This window comes from Notolepis coatsorum (assembly GCF_963971535.1).
Source record: "Notolepis coatsorum genome assembly, chromosome: 7".
NCBI classification, from domain to species: Eukaryota; Metazoa; Chordata; class Actinopteri; order Aulopiformes; family Paralepididae; genus Notolepis; species Notolepis coatsorum.
This window is the reverse complement of record NC_140171.1, coordinates 150,505,094-150,522,908: the sequence shown is the minus strand read 5'-3', so window position 1 is coordinate 150,522,908 and position 17,815 is coordinate 150,505,094. Positions and strand designations below refer to the sequence as shown.

Below are 17,815 nucleotides of genomic sequence, written 5' to 3'. Positions count from 1 at the left end.
CCGCCCACTCACTCACTCACTCACTCACTCACTCATGCACTCACACACACACACACACACACTCACTCACTCACTCACTCACTCACTCACTCACTCACTCACTCACTCACTCACTCACTCACTCACTCACTCACTCATGCACGCCCACACACACTCACTCACTCACTCACTCATGCACGCCCACACACACTCACTCACTCACTCACTCACTCATGCACGCCCACACACACACTCAGACATACAGAAACCACACACACTTTGGAACACATGTTCTGGCCTGTGCTGCAGTCTGCCTGCCTCGGGGCGCGCCGGTAACGAGGAGGGTGAGACAGCCCTGACACGCTACTGCGTTACACTACAATACAGATAATGGGTTTGGGGAGCAGGTGACCTGTGTAACATGCAAAACAAAGAGGGGAGGGGGGGGAGAGGGAGGGAGGGAGGGGGAGAGAGAGAGAAGAGAGAGAGAGAGAGAGAGAGAGAGAGAGAGAGAGAGAGAGAGAGAGAGAGAGAGAGAGAGAGATATTAGAGAAACGCATTTTAAAAAATTTGAACTAATAACAAAAGGTTTTCTTGCACTACCAGATACAGGAAAACTACCAGTCCGCACTACCAGATACAGGAAAACTACCAGTCCTACTAGGGGAGGACTCAACAAGCTGTGAGCTAGCAGCAGCCTATGTTGCTGCCTGCCATAGACTGAGGGACAGTGAGTGACAGTCACCTGACATGTTTATGCCGTAATATTTTATGTTCTATTTTATGATGAAAATGTTTGTATATACTATGACATTAATATGTGTTTTGTAATCCATGCTTATGTTATCAACCATTTGCTTTGGCAACATGTACAAGCTGCGTCATGCCAATAAAGCCACTTGAATTGAATTGAATTGAATTGAGAGAGAGAGAGAGAGAGAGAGAGAGAGAGAGAGAGAGAGAGAGAGAGAGAGAGAGAGAGAGAGAGAGAATGTTTGTATGAAAGCTAGTGTGTGTGTGTGTGTTTGAGAGAGAGAGAGAGTGAGACGGAGGGAGTGAGCGATGATTGATGGTTCTAAGTGAGTGAGAGGCTATGTTTGCACCTGTGTGAGACGTGATGGTTTTGAATGAGTGCCACGGCTGTGTTTACACCTCGGGACAGATCGTTTTATTTGCCATAATGCAACGAGTACAATGGAATTCTTACTCTCCGTTTGCAAAAGCAACCATTTACAGAATAAAAAAACAGAATATACAATAAACAATAAACTTGTCTGTGGTATGTGCAATAAAATAAGTACAACTAAGTATAAGTAAATAAAAATAAAAAATTGAATAAAAATAAGTACACAAAGTGGTTGAGCATCGTAGCAGCCTTGGACTCCAATAATGAGCCGGGCCTGCAGAGTAACAAAGGACCAGGGGTGTAAAGTACTCGAGTAATTGTACTTTGTTACAATACTTAAGTACTGTTTTGGGGGATTTGTACTTTACTCAAGTATTATTAGGTTTGTATACTTGTACTTTTACTCAATTCAATTTCAGAGAAAAAAAACATGGTCCTTGTGCTGCATAGGGGTGCGTTCAGTTGTGTAAAATTAGACGACCTGATGTTTGATAGACAGCCGCTCAGTTTCCCAGGAGCTCTGCGACCTACAGAGCTGCTGCTAGACCCCCTGTGTGCTGCGTACAGAGCTGCTGCTAGACCCCTGTGTGCTGCGTACAGAGCTGCTGCTAGACCCCCTGTGTGCTGCGTACAGAGCTGCTGCTAGACCCCCTGTGTGCTGCGTACAGAGCTGCTGCTAGACCCCTGTGTGCTGCGTACAGAGCTGCTGCTAGACCCCCTGTGTGCTGCGTACAGAGCTGCTGCTAGACCCCTGTGTGCTGCGTACAGAGCTGCTGCTAGACCCCCTGTGTGCTGCGTACAGAGCTGCTGCTAGACCCCCTGTGTGCTGCGTACAGAGCTGCTGCTAGACCCCCCGTGTGCTGCGTACAGAGCTGCTGCTAGACCCCCTGTGTGCTGCGTACAGAGCTGCTGCTAGACCCCCTGTGTGCTGCGTACAGAGCTGCTGCTAGACCCCCTGTGTGCTGCGTACAGAGCTGCTGCTAGACCCCCTGTGTGCTGCGTGCAGAGCTGCTGCTAGACCCCCTGTGTTCTGCGTACAGAGCTGCTGCTAGACCCCCTGTGTGCTGCGTGCAGAGCTGCTGCTAGACCCCCTGTGTGCTGCGTACAGAGCTGCTGCTAGACCCCCTGTGTGCTGCGTACAGAGCTGCTGCTTGACCCCCTGTGTTCTGCGTACAGAGCTGCTGCTAGACCCCCTGTGTGCTGCGTACAGAGCTGCTGCTAGACCCCCTGTGTGCTGCGTGCAGAGCTGCTGCTAGACCCCCTGTGTGCTGCGTACAGAGCTGCTGCTAGACCCCCTGTGTGCTGCGTACAGAGCTGCTGCTAGACCCCCTGTGTGCTGCGTGCAGAGCTGCTGCTAGACCCCCTGTGTGCTGCGTACAGAGCTGCTGCTAGACCCCCTGTGTGCTGCGTGTGTCTGTGAGTGTGTGTGAGTGTCTGTGTGTGTGTCTGTGTGTCTGTGTGTCTGAGTGTGTCTGCGTGTGTGTGTCTGTGTCTGTGTGTGTCTGTGTGTGTGTGTGTCTGTGTGAGTGTCTGTGTCTCTGTGTGTGTCTGTCTCTGTGAGTGTCTGTGTTTCTGTGTGTGTCTGTCTCTGTGAGTGTCTGTGTCTCTGTGTGTGTCTGTCTCTGTGAGTGTCTGTGTCTCTGTGTGTGTCTGTGTCTGTGTGTGTGTGTGTGTGTGTGTGTGTGTGTGCAGGGGTGTAGCTCCAGATTCTGGGCCCCATGAAAGAATGTATTTGTAGGCCCCCAGTGAATGCGAGCGCGGGTAAGCACGTGAGCGGATTTTTTTTTTGCCATTTTTTTATTGATGAAAATGCATAATATGGTTTTTACCTATACATTCGGATCAGCAGTTCAGCACCTGCACTGTTGGTGGGTGAGCCTAGTAAAGGATGTCGCATTGCGTTCATCTTCAATGAATGGACCAATGCAATAGTCTACCAAAGCCCCCCCTCTCTCTCTATATATCTCACACACACACACACACACACACACACACACACACACACACACACACACACACACACACACACACACACACACACACACACACACACACACACTTCAGAAACAAACATAGTATCAATGAGAGCATCAATAATACACCTGAGTGATGTCTAGTGTGAGCGCGCGTGTGTGTGTGTGTGTGTGTGTGTGTGTGTGTGTCTGTGAATGTGTGTGTGAGTGTGTGCGGCTTTGTGAGTGTGTGTGTATGTGTGAGTGTGTCTGTGTGTGTATGTGTGTGTGTCTGTGAATGTGTGTATGAGTGTGAGTGTGTTTGTTGGGGCTCTTACCCAGTTCATCTCGGAGGTTGGACAATTCCACAGACAACTCCTTCTTCTGCTTCAAGGTATCCTCGCGCTAGAGAGAGAGAGAGAGCGAGACAGAGAGAGAGATGGGGGAGAGAGAGAGAGAGAGAGAGAGAGAGAGAGAGAGAGAGAGAGAGAGAGAGAGAGAGAGAGAGAGAGAGAGAGAGCGAGAGAGAGAGCGATACAGAGAGAGAGAGAGAGAGAGAGAGAGAGAGAGAGAGAGGATCAGTTATAGTGAACATGATTCAACACTTGATGCTCTACAGCTCCTCCCACCCAGACCCTCTAAGCCTATACTGTCTGTACTTCTGTATGACAACTATTAAAGAAACTTGTTACTGTAATGGGGGACAGGGGGGCAACAGTGGCTCGGTAGGTAGAGCAGTCGTCTGGTAATCCGGAGGTTCCCGGTTCGGTTCCCGCTCCTCCCGGGCAGCGTGTCCTTGGGCAAGACCCGCTTAACCCCTAATTGCTCCTGATGAGCAGGTTGGCACCTTGCATGGTCGCCTCCACTGTCGGTGTGTGAATGTGTGAGTGAACGGGTAAAATGTGAGGAACAAATTGTAAAGCGATTTGGATAAACGCCGTTATATAAATGCAGCCATTTACCATTCAATGGTACATTGTATCCAGGAAATCACGACGAAGTGTTTCAATGCTTCTCGTTTGCTCTGTGAACCACAGGAACTTAACCCTAAAGGAGCTTCACAACAAGCTAGTTAGCCAACCTAGTTGGAATACTAGACTGTAGGGCTGTCCCCGACTAAGGATTTGGATGGTCGACTATGATTGGCCAAAATTTGCAGTTAGTCGACTATTTAAAAAAATATTAAAAAAGTACAATATTTTTACTTTTTTGTTTTCCATTTTTAATAATTTTTACTTTTTTTATCATTCCATTTGGGCTGTGGGGGGTGCTTAATGTCTGAAGGAGTCAACTGAAGGCTTCTTGTCCTCTGCAAAAGCATGCAATTGGTCCATTGTCTAGTCTAGTGTGTTCATTAGATGGGTGAAATCCTCTTTCAGTGCCTCTGTGCCTGTTTTCGTAGGCAGTTAGCCTCTGGTATGCGTGCCATTAGTGTTAGCCACGCTTCTAGGCCTCTTTTCTTTTGGAAAGAATGATAAAAATATATATATAATAATATAATATTTTTTTATTTTTTTTGTATTCGACTAAGAGGTTGGCTAGTCGACTACGGCTCCTTTCGACCGATTAGTAGACTAATCGACTAATAGGGGTCAGCCCTACTAGACTGTGATCACACCTCAGACTCCCAGACCACCAGCACAGGTTCCGCCCAAGGCTATGTTGTTTCCCCTCTTCTCTTCTCCCTCTACCAACAGCTGCACCTCCAGTCACCAGTCCGTCAAGCTCCTGAAGTTTGCGGACGACACCACCCTCATTAGACTCATCTCTGGTGGGGATGAGTCCACCTACAGGTGGGAGATTGACCATCTGCTGACCTGGTGCAGCCAGAACAATCTGGAGCTCAACGCTCTCAAGACACTGGAGATGGTTGTGGATTACAGAAGGACCCCAGCCCCACTCAACCCCATCACCCTGTGTGACTCCCCACCCAGTGGACACTGTGGAGTACTTCCGCTTCTTGGGAACCATCATCTCCCATGACCTCAAGTGGGAGCTGGACATCAGCTCCCTCGTCAAGAAAGCACAGCAGAGGATGTACTTCCTGCGGGAGCTGAAGAAATTCAACCTGCCAAAGACGATGATGGTGCACTTCTACACAGCCGTCATCGAGTTCATCCTCACCTCCTCCATCACTCCATCACGCTGCAGCCACGGCCAAGGACCAAGGCAGGCTGCAGCGTGTCATCCACTCTGATGAAAAGGTGATCGGCTGCAATCTGCCATCCCTCCACGACCTGTACGCCTCTCCAGAACTCTGAAGCGTGCAGGTAAGATTGTGGCCGACCCCAACACCCCGGTCACAATCTGTTTGAGACACTCCCCTCTGGCAGGAGGCTGCGTTCCATCAGGGCCAAAACCTCACCCCACAACAACAGTTTCTTCCTCTCTGCAGTGAGCCTCATCAACAAGGCTCGGGACCCTCACTGACACCCCCCACTGTGTTACATTAACACACCCCTACTGGACTATATACTTGCATAAACAACCAAACATACCTGTTCATACTTCACTGACTCGTACTCTTTGCACATAACTGCCCAATTGCACAGCCCTGGCCTATTCCTATTTTATCTTTATTGTACTAACTTTATTTTTTAGCGTTTATCGCTTTTCTGGTCAAGCATGACCGACAGAAACAGGTTGAAACGGGATGTAGAGCAGGGGAAGACATTCTGATAAATGACGGCGGGTCCGGGAATCGAACTCGTGTCCACCAGATCCGTGACGAGCACGGTTTTCCCCGACGCAGAAATAGCGCAGAGATATGCGGTGAGCTACGGGAGCTCCCCTCCTATTTTATCTTTATTGTAAATTCTCAAATTCTATTGTGCTATATTTAATTTAGTTTATATCCCATTTAATATTATTCAACCTCTTATTTACAGTTGAACAGCCCTGGCCTATATTTTATTTTATTTCATAATTCTATTCTATTCTATTGTGCTCAGCTTAGTTCATATTTCATTTGATTTGACTCCACCCTCTTTATTGTATTATCTGTCTGTTAATGTCTGTCCGCTAATGTCACACCGAAAACGACCAAAGCAAATTCCTTGTATGTGAAAACTACTTGGCAAATAAGACCTTTCTGATTCTGATTCTGATTTTGACTCCGACAACAAGCTCGCTAACCAACCTAGTTGGAATACTAGACTGCGATCACAACAAGCTCGCTAACCAACCTAGTTGGAATAATAGACTGCGATCACAACAAGCTAGCTAACCAACCTAGTTGGAATACTAGACTGTGATCACAACAAGCTAGCTAACCAACCTAGTTGGAATACTAGACTGTGATCACAACAAGCTCGCTAACCAACCTAGTTGGAATAATAGACTGCGATCACAACAAGCTCGCTAACCAACCTAGTTGGAATACTAGACTGTGATCACAACAAGCTAGCTAACCAACCTAGTTGAATACTAGACTGCGATCACAACAAGCTCGCTAACCAACCTAGTTGGAATACTAGACTGTGATCACAACAAGCTCGCTAACCAACCTAGTTGGAATACTAGACTGCGATCACAACAAGCTAGCTAACCAACCTTGTTGGAATAATAGACTGCGATCACAACAAGCTCGCTAACCAACCTAGTTGGAATACTAGACTGCGATCACAACAAGCTAGCTAACCAACCTAGTTGGAATACTAGACTGCGATCACAACAAGCTCGCTAACCAACCTAGTTGGAATACTAGACTGCGATCACAACAAGCTCGCTAACCAACCTAGTTGGAATACTAGACTGCGATCACAACAAGCTCGCTAACCAACCTAGTTGGAATACTAGACTGCGATCACAACAAGCTCGCTAACCAACCTAGTTGGAATACTAGACTGTGATCACAACAAGCTAGCTAACCAACCTAGTTGGAATACTAGACTGTGATCACAACAAGCTCGCTAACCAACCTAGTTGGAATACTAGACTGTGATCACAACAAGCTCGCTAACCAACCTAGTTGGAATACTAGACTGTGATCACAACAAGCTCGCTAACCAACCTAGTTGGAATAATAGACTGCGATCACAACAAGCTCGCTAACCAACCTAGTTGGAATACTAGACTGCGATCACAACAAGCTCGCTAACCAACCTAGTTGGAATACTAGACTGTGATCACAACAAGCTAGCTAACCAACCTAGTTGGAATACTAGACTGCGATCACAACAAGCTCGCTAACCAACCTAGTTGGAATACTAGACTGCGATCACAACAAGCTCGCTAACCAACCTAGTTGGAATACTAGACTGCGATCACAACAAGCTCGCTAACCAACCTAGTTGGAATACTAGACTGTGATCACAACAAGCTAGCTAACCAACCTAGTTGGAATACTAGACTGTGATCACAACAAGCTCGCTAACCAACCTAGTTGGAATACTAGACTGTGATCACAACAAGCTCGCTAACCAACCTAGTTGGAATACTAGACTGTGATCACAACAAGCTCGCTAACCAACCTAGTTGGAATAATAGACTGCGATCACAACAAGCTCGCTAACCAACCTAGTTGGAATACTAGACTGCGATCACAACAAGCTCGCTAACCAACCTAGTTGGAATACTAGACTGTGATCACAACAAGCTAGCTAACCAACCTAGTTGGAATACTAGACTGTGATCACAACAAGCTAGCTAACCAACCTAGTTGAAATACTAGACTGTGATCACAACAAGCTAGCTAACCAACCTAGTTGGAATACTAGACTGTGATCACAACAAGCTAGCTAACCAACCTAGTTGGAATACTAGACTGTGATCACAACAAGCTAGCTAACCAACCTAGTTGGAATAATAGACTGTGATCACAACAGAACACCAGAAACGAAAGAGCACCACGGTCTCCAGAAGTTGTTTGACTAGTAGTCGCTTCTCATGAAATATGTGACGACACGTTTGTTTGACCGGTCGTGATCAAGAGCTGCACCAACAGGTACCTCCTGAGTAGACGGATGAGCTGAGTACCTGGGTTCTACTTAACTAGACGGATGAGCTGAGTACCTGGGTTCTACTTAACTAGACGGATGAGCTGAGTACCTGGGTTCTACTTAACTAGACGGATGAGCTGAGTACCTGGGTTCTACTTAACTAGACGGATGAGCTGAGTAAGGGTTCTACTTAACTAGACGGATGAGCCGAGTACCTGGGTTCTACTTAACTAGACGGATGAGCTGAGTACCTGGGTTAGGGCTGGACGGTATGGTCTAAAATGTATTAGGGCTGTCAGTTTATCATGTTAATTCGATTAATTAATTACACAGCAAATTATCGCGTTATGAAAATTAACTCAAAATTATTAAAAAATAATATATTTTTTTGTATACATTTTTTTTTTTTTTTTTTAATCTTATTCATTCCATAATAACGTAGAATAAACATTTACAGACTTCTTTTTAAAATGGTCCATTTGCATGTTCTTGGTATCTGATTCTAGGGACATCTATGGATCTCAGGGAATGTATTCCCAGTGTCAGAAATACTGTGTCTGTTACTAGGCTTGAGTAGATTGTAATGAACCAAATGAGAATATCAATAAAAAAAAAAAAATCTTTTTTTGACTGTGAATAACACCATGCTAAAATTTACCAGACCTGAAAAATCTAAGCAAATGAATAAATGGAAGATGATTAAACAGAAGGTTTTGTAGATACAGTACTGAATTCTGCCATCCGGACACATGCCATTTGAAATATGAATAGAATATAAAATATCAGGCCTAAAATGGTTATGCGATTAAAATGTGATTAATTCGATTAATTAATTACAAATCCTGTAATTAATTAGATACATTTTTTTAATCGCCTGACAGCACTAACATTTATATCACAGTATAATTTGAAGCATAGACGGTAACGGTATATATCACGGTATATTCATTTATCTTAACATGTCTATATAAATGCTTCTGAAGGGGTAAAACACTTATATGGCAGCTATTACTGTACTCTAGGACATATTTCACATAGTACAGAGGTATTTTAAGAACATTTATTGTGCAAAACTGAAATAGAAAACTGCAAAACCTTTTCTCAAGTTACTTCCATCTCTGAAAAACACTTTTTTCATGAAATACAATCAAATCAAGCGGCACAAAATGAAAATAAAAACTACAGCAGGACAGGAGGTTTCTTTCCCTCAAACAACTCAAACACAATACAACTCCAACATAACTTAACTTTAGTGTACATGTTTTGATGTTTGACAACGTAGAGAGAGAGAGAGAGAGAGAGAGAGCGTGATGTAATAGGTTTGAGTTTGAGCGCCGTAGTTGATGATGTCACACCAGGATGTCATTGTCAACACACAGAGTTGGAAACGAGAGCAGCCCGATGGATAAAAGCGATATAAAGAAACGAATAGCCAATAAATGTGAAGTTATCTTTGAACCTCTGTTGTCAAGCCTCGTCAATATAACCCCCCCCCCCCCCTCCTCCTCACTAATGGAACTGGTGCCACGGAGTCACGTTAGAACGTTAGCTTAGCGGCTAACGTTAGCACGTTGCTGCGCTAAAGCAAGTCTCCTCTCAGCCTCCTTAGCCAAATTGAAATGCCAAAACTATATGACAAGGTCCGTGAACAAGTGGAGAAAAACTCAGTACAATTAAACACTATGCAAGTATGCAACGACTACTGCAAACGTTGAGTGACTCGTCAAGTAACATTAACGTCATTGCTACTGCTGTGACTAGCTGCTCTAGTCTACCGGTCACAACAAGGTATAGTCAAAATCCATACCGTAGCGCAAATTCATACCGTTTATACCATATACCATTTATACCGTCCACCCCTAACCTGGGTTCTACTTAACTAGACGGATGAGCCGAGTACCTGGGTTCTGAACGTGACACACCAAGAAGTAAACAAACTGTCAGTAAAGTCAACATGATTTACATGCTGATGTGGTGAATACTATTATGTATTATATTTATATATTCCAACTGCTTCAACTGCTGAAAGTCTCTGCACTGACTGTCAAAAGACTAATTCCTTTATAGTCGCTGTATTATACACTCATTCATGCACTCAGACTCACACACACACACACATATTCAGGCTTCCCACTCTCCAAGACATTTACAACAAGCGTTGCATGGGTAAGGCTAAGAGAATAATCAAAGACTCTAGCCACCCAGACACTCACTTTAAATAAACAACTCACTGTAGCACCCACTTTACACACTAGACACTTTAATAATAATAAATAATAACTTCATTTTATATAGCGCTTTTCAAGGGACCCAAGGTCGCTTTACATAGGGGGGGGGAATAGCAAAGTGGACAGACACAACATATACATATAAAGTGAGAGATTAGGGGTTAAAGGCCATGTTGGTGGGTTTTGAGCAATTTTTTGAATGAGTCCAGAGTTGGGGCGGTGCGGAGTTCTACGGGGAGGGAGTTCCAGAGGGTGGGAGATGCCACACTGAAACCGAAGGTCCGCAGTCTGGTTCGGGGGATGGAGAGCTGACCAGTGTCCATGGATCGCAGGGACCGTGACTGAGTGTAGGGGTGGAGGAGGTCGGTGAGGTACTGAGGTGCCAGAGCGTGAAGGGATTTGTAGGTGAGCCATCAAACACACTTTATATTTATTGGTAAAGAGATTTGCACTACAACTCATACCTCATTGCACCTTACCCTAAGTTGTACCTGATCCCGTTTCTGCATTGTACTTTATATTGTATTGTAACTCAGTTAAAAAAAAATTCTACTCTGTATTGTATATTGTATATATGTATATTGAACACTTTTGTTTTGAACATTTTTGTTTACACTTATTACGTGTTACTTTTGACTTCTATTTTTGACTTATCTATTTTATTTTTATCTAGCACACTCTCAGGAGCAGAACAGGAAAAAGCATTTCATATAAAAGTATTCTGTATTTTTGTATGACAACTAATAAAGAAACTTGAAACTTGAGACACACACACACACACACACACACGAGGCGCGTGTCACGCTAGCTAACATTCCTTCACACATATCCACACTCATCAATGTCTCTGTATGGTCCAAGACTACACCCTCCGCTAACACAAACACAAATAATGGGAAGACAGACTCGGACCAGCAGGCTTCAAATTAGAAGCAGAACATTGTGTCCAAAGTGCACTGCCACACGTCAACACAGACAAAGTGCACTGCCACACGTCAACACAGTGCACTGCCACACGTCAACACAGTGCACTGCCACACGTCAACACAGACACAGTGCACTGCCACACGTCAACACAGACAAAGTGCACTGCCACACATCAACACAGACAAAGTGCACTGCCACACGTCAACACAGACACAGTGCACTGCCACACGTCAACACAGACACAGTGCACTGCCACACGTCAACACAGACACAGTGCACTGCCACACGTCAACACAGACAAAGTGCACTGCCACACGTCAACACAGACACAGTGCACTGCCACACGTCAACACAGACAAAGTGCACTGCCACACGTCAACACAGACAAAGTGCACTGCCACACGTCAACACAGACAAAGTGCACTGCCACACGTCAACACAGACACAGTGCACTGCCACACGTCAACACAGACAAAGTGCACTGCCACACGTCAACACAGACAAAGTGCACTGCCACACGTCAACACAGACAAAGTGCACTGCCACACGTCAACACAGACAAAGTGCACTGCCACACGTCAACACAGACACAGTGCACTGCCACACGTCAACACAGACAAAGTGCACTGCCACACGTCAACACAGACAAGACTATGGCTGTAGTTCACATACATACACACACAGACTTTCTCTCTCTCTCTCCTATTAAAATGGCTTTATTGGCATTGGCTTTATTGGCATGATGAAACACTGCCATCGTATAAAATGGATTATAGAAATTCTCTCTCACACACACACACACACACAATATCTCTGTCTTAACCCTTTCACTGCCACACGACAGCCGGTTAACCCTTTCGCTGTGACAATACAGAAGGTTAGCCCTTTACTATCACACAACCGACGGCGATGCTCCATCATTAGCATCATTAGCTCCGCGGATGTGTTTTTACACTGGAAAGCAAGCGTTTTGTCTCTCTCACACACAAACACACACAAACACACAGTCATAAAGCCCATCTGTTCCCAGCAGGGTGGGTAAGTGAGAGAACAGATAGCGGGGGAGGGAGAGAGAGATCTTCAGATAGTTATGGAGACAAGAAGTCATGACAGATAGAGTTGTAAAGAAGGAACACAAACCAACCAACTAAGAAGAAAAAAGAGGAGGAACAGCCATCAATAAACACACACAGGTACACACACACAGGTACACACACACAGGTACACACACACACCTTGCGTCTCCTCTTGTGGAGGTGAGGTGGGGTCTTGGTCTTCTTCAGGTGGGGTTTGCTGGCCGTAGCGCCCATGGCACCCCCCTCCCCCTCCTCTCCCTCTCCACCTCCTTCTCTCTCTCTCTCACTCACTCTCTCTCTACCTCTCTCTCCCTCCCTCACACTCACTCCCTCACTCTCTCTACCTCACTCTCCCTCCCTCTCACTCTCCCTCTACCTCCCTCTCACGCTCCCTCTCTCCTTCTCCACCTCACACTCTCCCTCTCTCTCTCCCTCTCTCTCTCACCCTCCCTCCCTCCCTCCCTCCCTCCCTCCCTCCTACCTTCCCTGTGAAACCTCCTCCTCCCTCTCTAGAATAGAAACTCACAAACGCAGCCCAATGTGCTGCTCTGTCCCTTCCTCCAAAGACACACTCCTCCTCTCCCCCTCTAATCCCATCCTCCCTCCATCGCTGACGACTCTCTCCTCCTCTCTACCTGTCCATCTGAGCTCTCCTCCCCACCTCCCTCCTCTCTCTCTCTCTCCTCCCTGCTCCTAAACGTGACTGTCTCTGCAGAGAAACTCAAATAGATTCTCCCTCTCTCTCTCTCTCTCGCTCTCTCTCAGGCTAAACAAACAGTCGACCTAGCTACCTATCAAGCGCGTGGTGGAATGTCAATAAGACTATCGTGAATGCGTTTCTTCCTCTCCTAGTTCCTTTCGATTTCCTCCTTTCCTGCTTCCTAATCGTACTGTGCCTTTACACCGTTTACATGCGTTACTCTCTCTCTCTCTCGTGAAATGACACACAATCCATGTCTCTCTCTCTCTCTCTGTGTTCCCTCACTCATTCCTTCGTTCTGTCACTTTCTCTCAAGTTAAACCACCAACAATCCAGCCTGCATGCGTTTCCTAGCCCCGCCCACACCAGAGTAACCACGCCCTCTTTCTATTATACCACTCCCCCTCCTCCCTCCTGCGTGCTCTGCACACACACACACACACACACACACACACACACACACACACACACACACACACACACACACACACACACACACACACACACACACACACACACACACACACACACACACACACACACACACACACACACACACACACACACACACACACACACACACACACACACACACACACACACACACACACACACACGTGCCTCTCCAAAATGCTCCAGGGTTCAAACTGCAGCTGGTGCATTCCAGACCCCTCCCTCTTTCCCTTGTTCTCTCTACACCCCCCTCTCTCTCTCTCTCCCTCTCTCTCTCTCTCCCCCTCTCTCTCTCCCTCTCTCTCCCTCTCTCTCCATCTCTCTCTATCTCCCTCTCTCTCCATCTCTCTCTATCTCTCTCTATCTCCCTCTCTCTCTATCTCCCTCTATCTGTCTGTCTCTCTCTCCAGATCCAGCTGTTTCAATATGGAAGGCCATGGGACCGAGACATAATGCAACATTATTTAGAAATAATAACAAGTAACTATTAGCTGCTTGGGTCTGATGTCATCATGTTGTTGTTGTTGTTGTTGTTGCTGTTGTTGTTGTTGTTGGATATGCTTTGTGATAAACGAGTTCTCTAAAAATCACTCTTCAAATACAATGTAAGTGCATTAAAACCAGGGGTGCGTTGGTCATGGGACGGGGACATTAAAACCAGGGGTGCGTTGGTCATGGCACGGGGTGCAGCCGGGTCTGTGAGCAGAAGCACGCGCACAGGAATGCGCTGCACTGGGGGCGGCTGATTGGCGCAGTGGGCAAGGCGCTCGCCACTAACGCAGGAGACGCTGGGTTCGAGCCCAGCTCTCGGCGTTTGCCACCGGCTGGTCGTTCATACTAATACAATTGGCAAGTGTTAGAGGGTGGGAAAGCCGGTGGGTGGGGATTGGACGTTGTGGACAGCGACTCCTACAGGTCGGTTTGGTGACGCCTGCACAGCAGAGTCAGGAAGTATCGGGGGCAGCGTGAGCCTCCCACACGTTACTCCTCGCCACTGAGAGTTCGAGCTGCTGCGGTGAAAAGATGCGACAGGCTGCCTCCTCGTGTACCGGAGGGGACACGTGATGCAAGGCTTCTATCCTCACTACAACCGACCAGTGGGAGGCATAGTCTAGCAACGTTCAAGACAGGGGAGGGAAGAATTGGATAATATGAAATTGGGATGGGAGAAAAATTTTAAATGGGGAGAAAAAGTGGATAAAAAAAAAAGGGAATGTGCTGCACTCAACTGATGCGCCAACTCGCCAAGTACCCACCTGGCTACTTTGCATAACAATAGTGCAGGTTGTCAGGTGTGTTCAAATACACCCTCAGATACATTCACACAGAACGTGTGAATGAAATGTGTTACATTCCATTCCTAGAGGCAATTAGGCATCGACTTTAGTCTGTGCGCACGCGAGGGAACATTTTATGCGCATGCTCGGGAGCGTGCGCGTGGCGTCATTAAAACACTGTGCAACCAGGTATGAAATCACCAACGCACCACTGTTTAAAACCAAATAGACTTTCTCTCTCTCCCTCTCTCTCTCATCCTCCTTCTCTACCTCCCCCACTCTCTCTTTACCTTCTTTCCCTCTGTCCACCCCCCCTCCCCCCATCTAATCAATAACACAGGACAGCACAGACAGGAATCCTAGACTGTTAGCTAGCTGTCAATCAAGGTTATACAGCAGACACACACTTTCTACAATCTCTCACAATTCAAGAAGAACAGATTATCATGTTCAGATTATTAAGTGACCTAATGGCTGGAGAACTGTTCGAATTGATCGTCTCTTATTAATAACTACTCTTGTAGATAATCTAGATAATCCGTTTACTTACACCAGGGTAGACTAAGACTCAGTGTGGAGTATTGCACATTGTTAGGGCTGTACCGAATGTAATTATTTAAATAATTTTACATTCAAAGCTTCTATTGAAGTTTTCAAATGAGGCTTCGAATGTCTGTAGTCATATTTCATGACGTAATCATAAAAAATCAAGAACAAAAAAATCCTCAATTTGATTAAAGTGAATAATCTGATTAAATGAGTATTTTTTTTTATTAAATCAACTTTCTTTAATGAATATAACTCGTAAGTTTCGTCAATATAAATAATCCAATAAGGGCACGGTTGGTACGAAAATGATGGTGACGTCTTGATGGAAGGATAGAATCTGTATATGATACCGGGGGGGGGGGGGGGGGGGGGGGGGGCATGTACAGACACGCATTGTGATATTATCAATAGAGTACATTATGTCTCCGTCCAGCAGATCAGACCTTTGTCTTTATATTATCTAATATATTTGTATTTCTATTACCCTGTACCCCCCTCCTCTGTGCTAATATGACCCCAGAGTGTCAATAAAGGGAATCAATATCTTATCTTGTGAACTGGGTTAATAGTTCTTTACTAAAAACGTACCTCTTCGCCAAAGCTTTTTCTTAGTTTTAACCTTTTATACATGCCTTGTGTGTTTTGTCCCTTTTTTTGTATGTTTTTATGCCTTGTTTTTATGCCTTGTTTTTTAATTGCCTATGTTTTTAAAGCCTATGTTTTAACCCTGTAGCGCTTTGGGATTTGGCTCCAAATGTAAAGCGCACTACAAATTAAATGTATTATTATTATTATTATTAACTAAGCTGTACACTGCTGTCACCAGTCCCTTAAGTCACTCAAGAACCTTAATGTACAGTTATGTAATCTGAGAGCGCGCACACACACACACACACACACACACACACACACACACACACACACACACACACACATTATCTTTTGAGTGCTGATAAGAGCTGCACAGAAGATAGCGTCCACTTTCCCTTGGAGCGTAACAGCAGATAACAACAGTGTGTGTGTGTGTGTGTGTGTGTGTGTGTGTGTGTGTGTGTGTGTGTGTGTGTGTGTGTGTGTGTGTGTGTGACTGTAATGTTTTCACTATCTAGTGAGGTCTCCCACAGAGAATAGAAAGCCTAAAAGTAGTCACTTTAAAAGTGAGGGCAGTTTACCAGACGCTTACAGATAAAGGGTTGTGTGTGTGTGTGTGTGTGTGTGTGTGTGTGTGTGTGTGTGTGGTGTGTGGTGTGTGGTGTGTGGTGTGTGGTGTGTGGTGTGTGGTGTGTGTGTGTGTGTGTGTGTGTGTGTGTGTGTGTGTGTTGTGTGGTGTGGTGTGGTGTGGTGTGTGGTGTGTGTGTGTGTGTGTGTGTGTGTGTGTGTGTGTGTGTGTGTGTGTGTGTGTGTGTGAGTGAGGTCTTCAACAGATGTTAGGTTAACAAGGTTACCACGAGGACAATGTGTAGAAAGTCATAAACTCACAACCTTTGGTTTATCCCTCTCCCCCTCTCTCTCCCTCTAGCTCTCTCCATCACTCTCTCTCCCTCTTTTAAAATGTTCTGTTTACTTTATACTATGTTTTTAACTATGTTTTGTTTTTATTTCATTTTATATTCTGTATTTTATTTTATTATTATTATTAATAATTATAAAAAAAATTAACTATGTTTTAACCCTGTAGCACTTTGGGATCCTAGTGAACAAAAAGCGCACTACAAATCCAATTAATTATTATTATTATTATTATTATTATTATTATTATTATTATTATTATTATTATTATTATTATTATTATTATTATTATTATTATTATTATTATTATTATTTGTGCTTCTAACTATTTACAGATTGAAGGGAAAGAGAAAAGGAGAGTAAAGAGACAGAGACATCATGACATCCATATTTAATGTGCGCTCTCCTCTCTCCTCTCTCCTCTCTCCTCTCTCCTGTCTCCTCTCTCCCGTGAGAAGAGAGGTCACGTATGGGAGGACGAGCGCTAGAAACAGGATCCTCCGTAGCGCTTGGTTTAGACTACGGGCAACACCGAGCAGGGTGGGGTTTAGGCACCGAGACCCAGCGTTGGCTACGCTTTCAGTCACAGACCAACATGCCTTCACTCCCCACCATGTTGAGTGTTTGTCTAGCCTTCCTGACCTTCATTATAGTGTCCCGTGTAGGAAACCCCACCCACAGGCACCGCTGAGTGGGATCAAACTAACCAGGGCTGTCCCCACCCACAGGCAACGCTGAGTGGGATAAAACTAACCAGGGCTGTCCCCGACTAAGGATTTGCATAGTCGACTTGTAGTCGACGAAATTAGCCGATAGTCGACGGAAAAAAAGATAAAAGTATAATATATATATTTATTTTTTTATCATTCCATTTGGGCTGTGGGGGGTGCTTAATGTCTGAAGGAGTCGACTGAAGGCTTCTTGTCCTCTGTGAAAGCATGCAATTGGTCCACTGATGGATACATCTTGATATTTGTCTAGTCTAGTGTGTTCATTAGATGGGTGAAATCCTCTTTCAGTGCCTCTGTGCCTGTTTTCTTAGGCAGTTGGCCTCTGGTATGCGTGCCATTAGCGTTAGCCACGCTTCTAGGCCTCTTTT

The 17,815-nt window shown here is 45.3% G+C and overlaps 1 protein-coding gene across 1 annotated transcript in view; it reads right to left on the bottom strand.

Annotated features, from left to right (window-relative positions):
* The window catches only part of LOC311231808 (microtubule-associated tumor suppressor 1 homolog A-like), a gene marked incomplete at its 5' end in the record, with an annotated part of 109,323 nt that overhangs the window by 37,531 nt on the left and 53,977 nt on the right, over nt 1-17,815 (bottom strand). Inside the window, one exon of the mRNA XM_084318432.1 lies at nt 3,396-3,462. Within this exon, the coding sequence (XP_084174558.1) occupies nt 3,396-3,462 (67 nt within the window). The remainder of the gene's footprint in view (nt 1-3,395; nt 3,463-17,815) is intronic.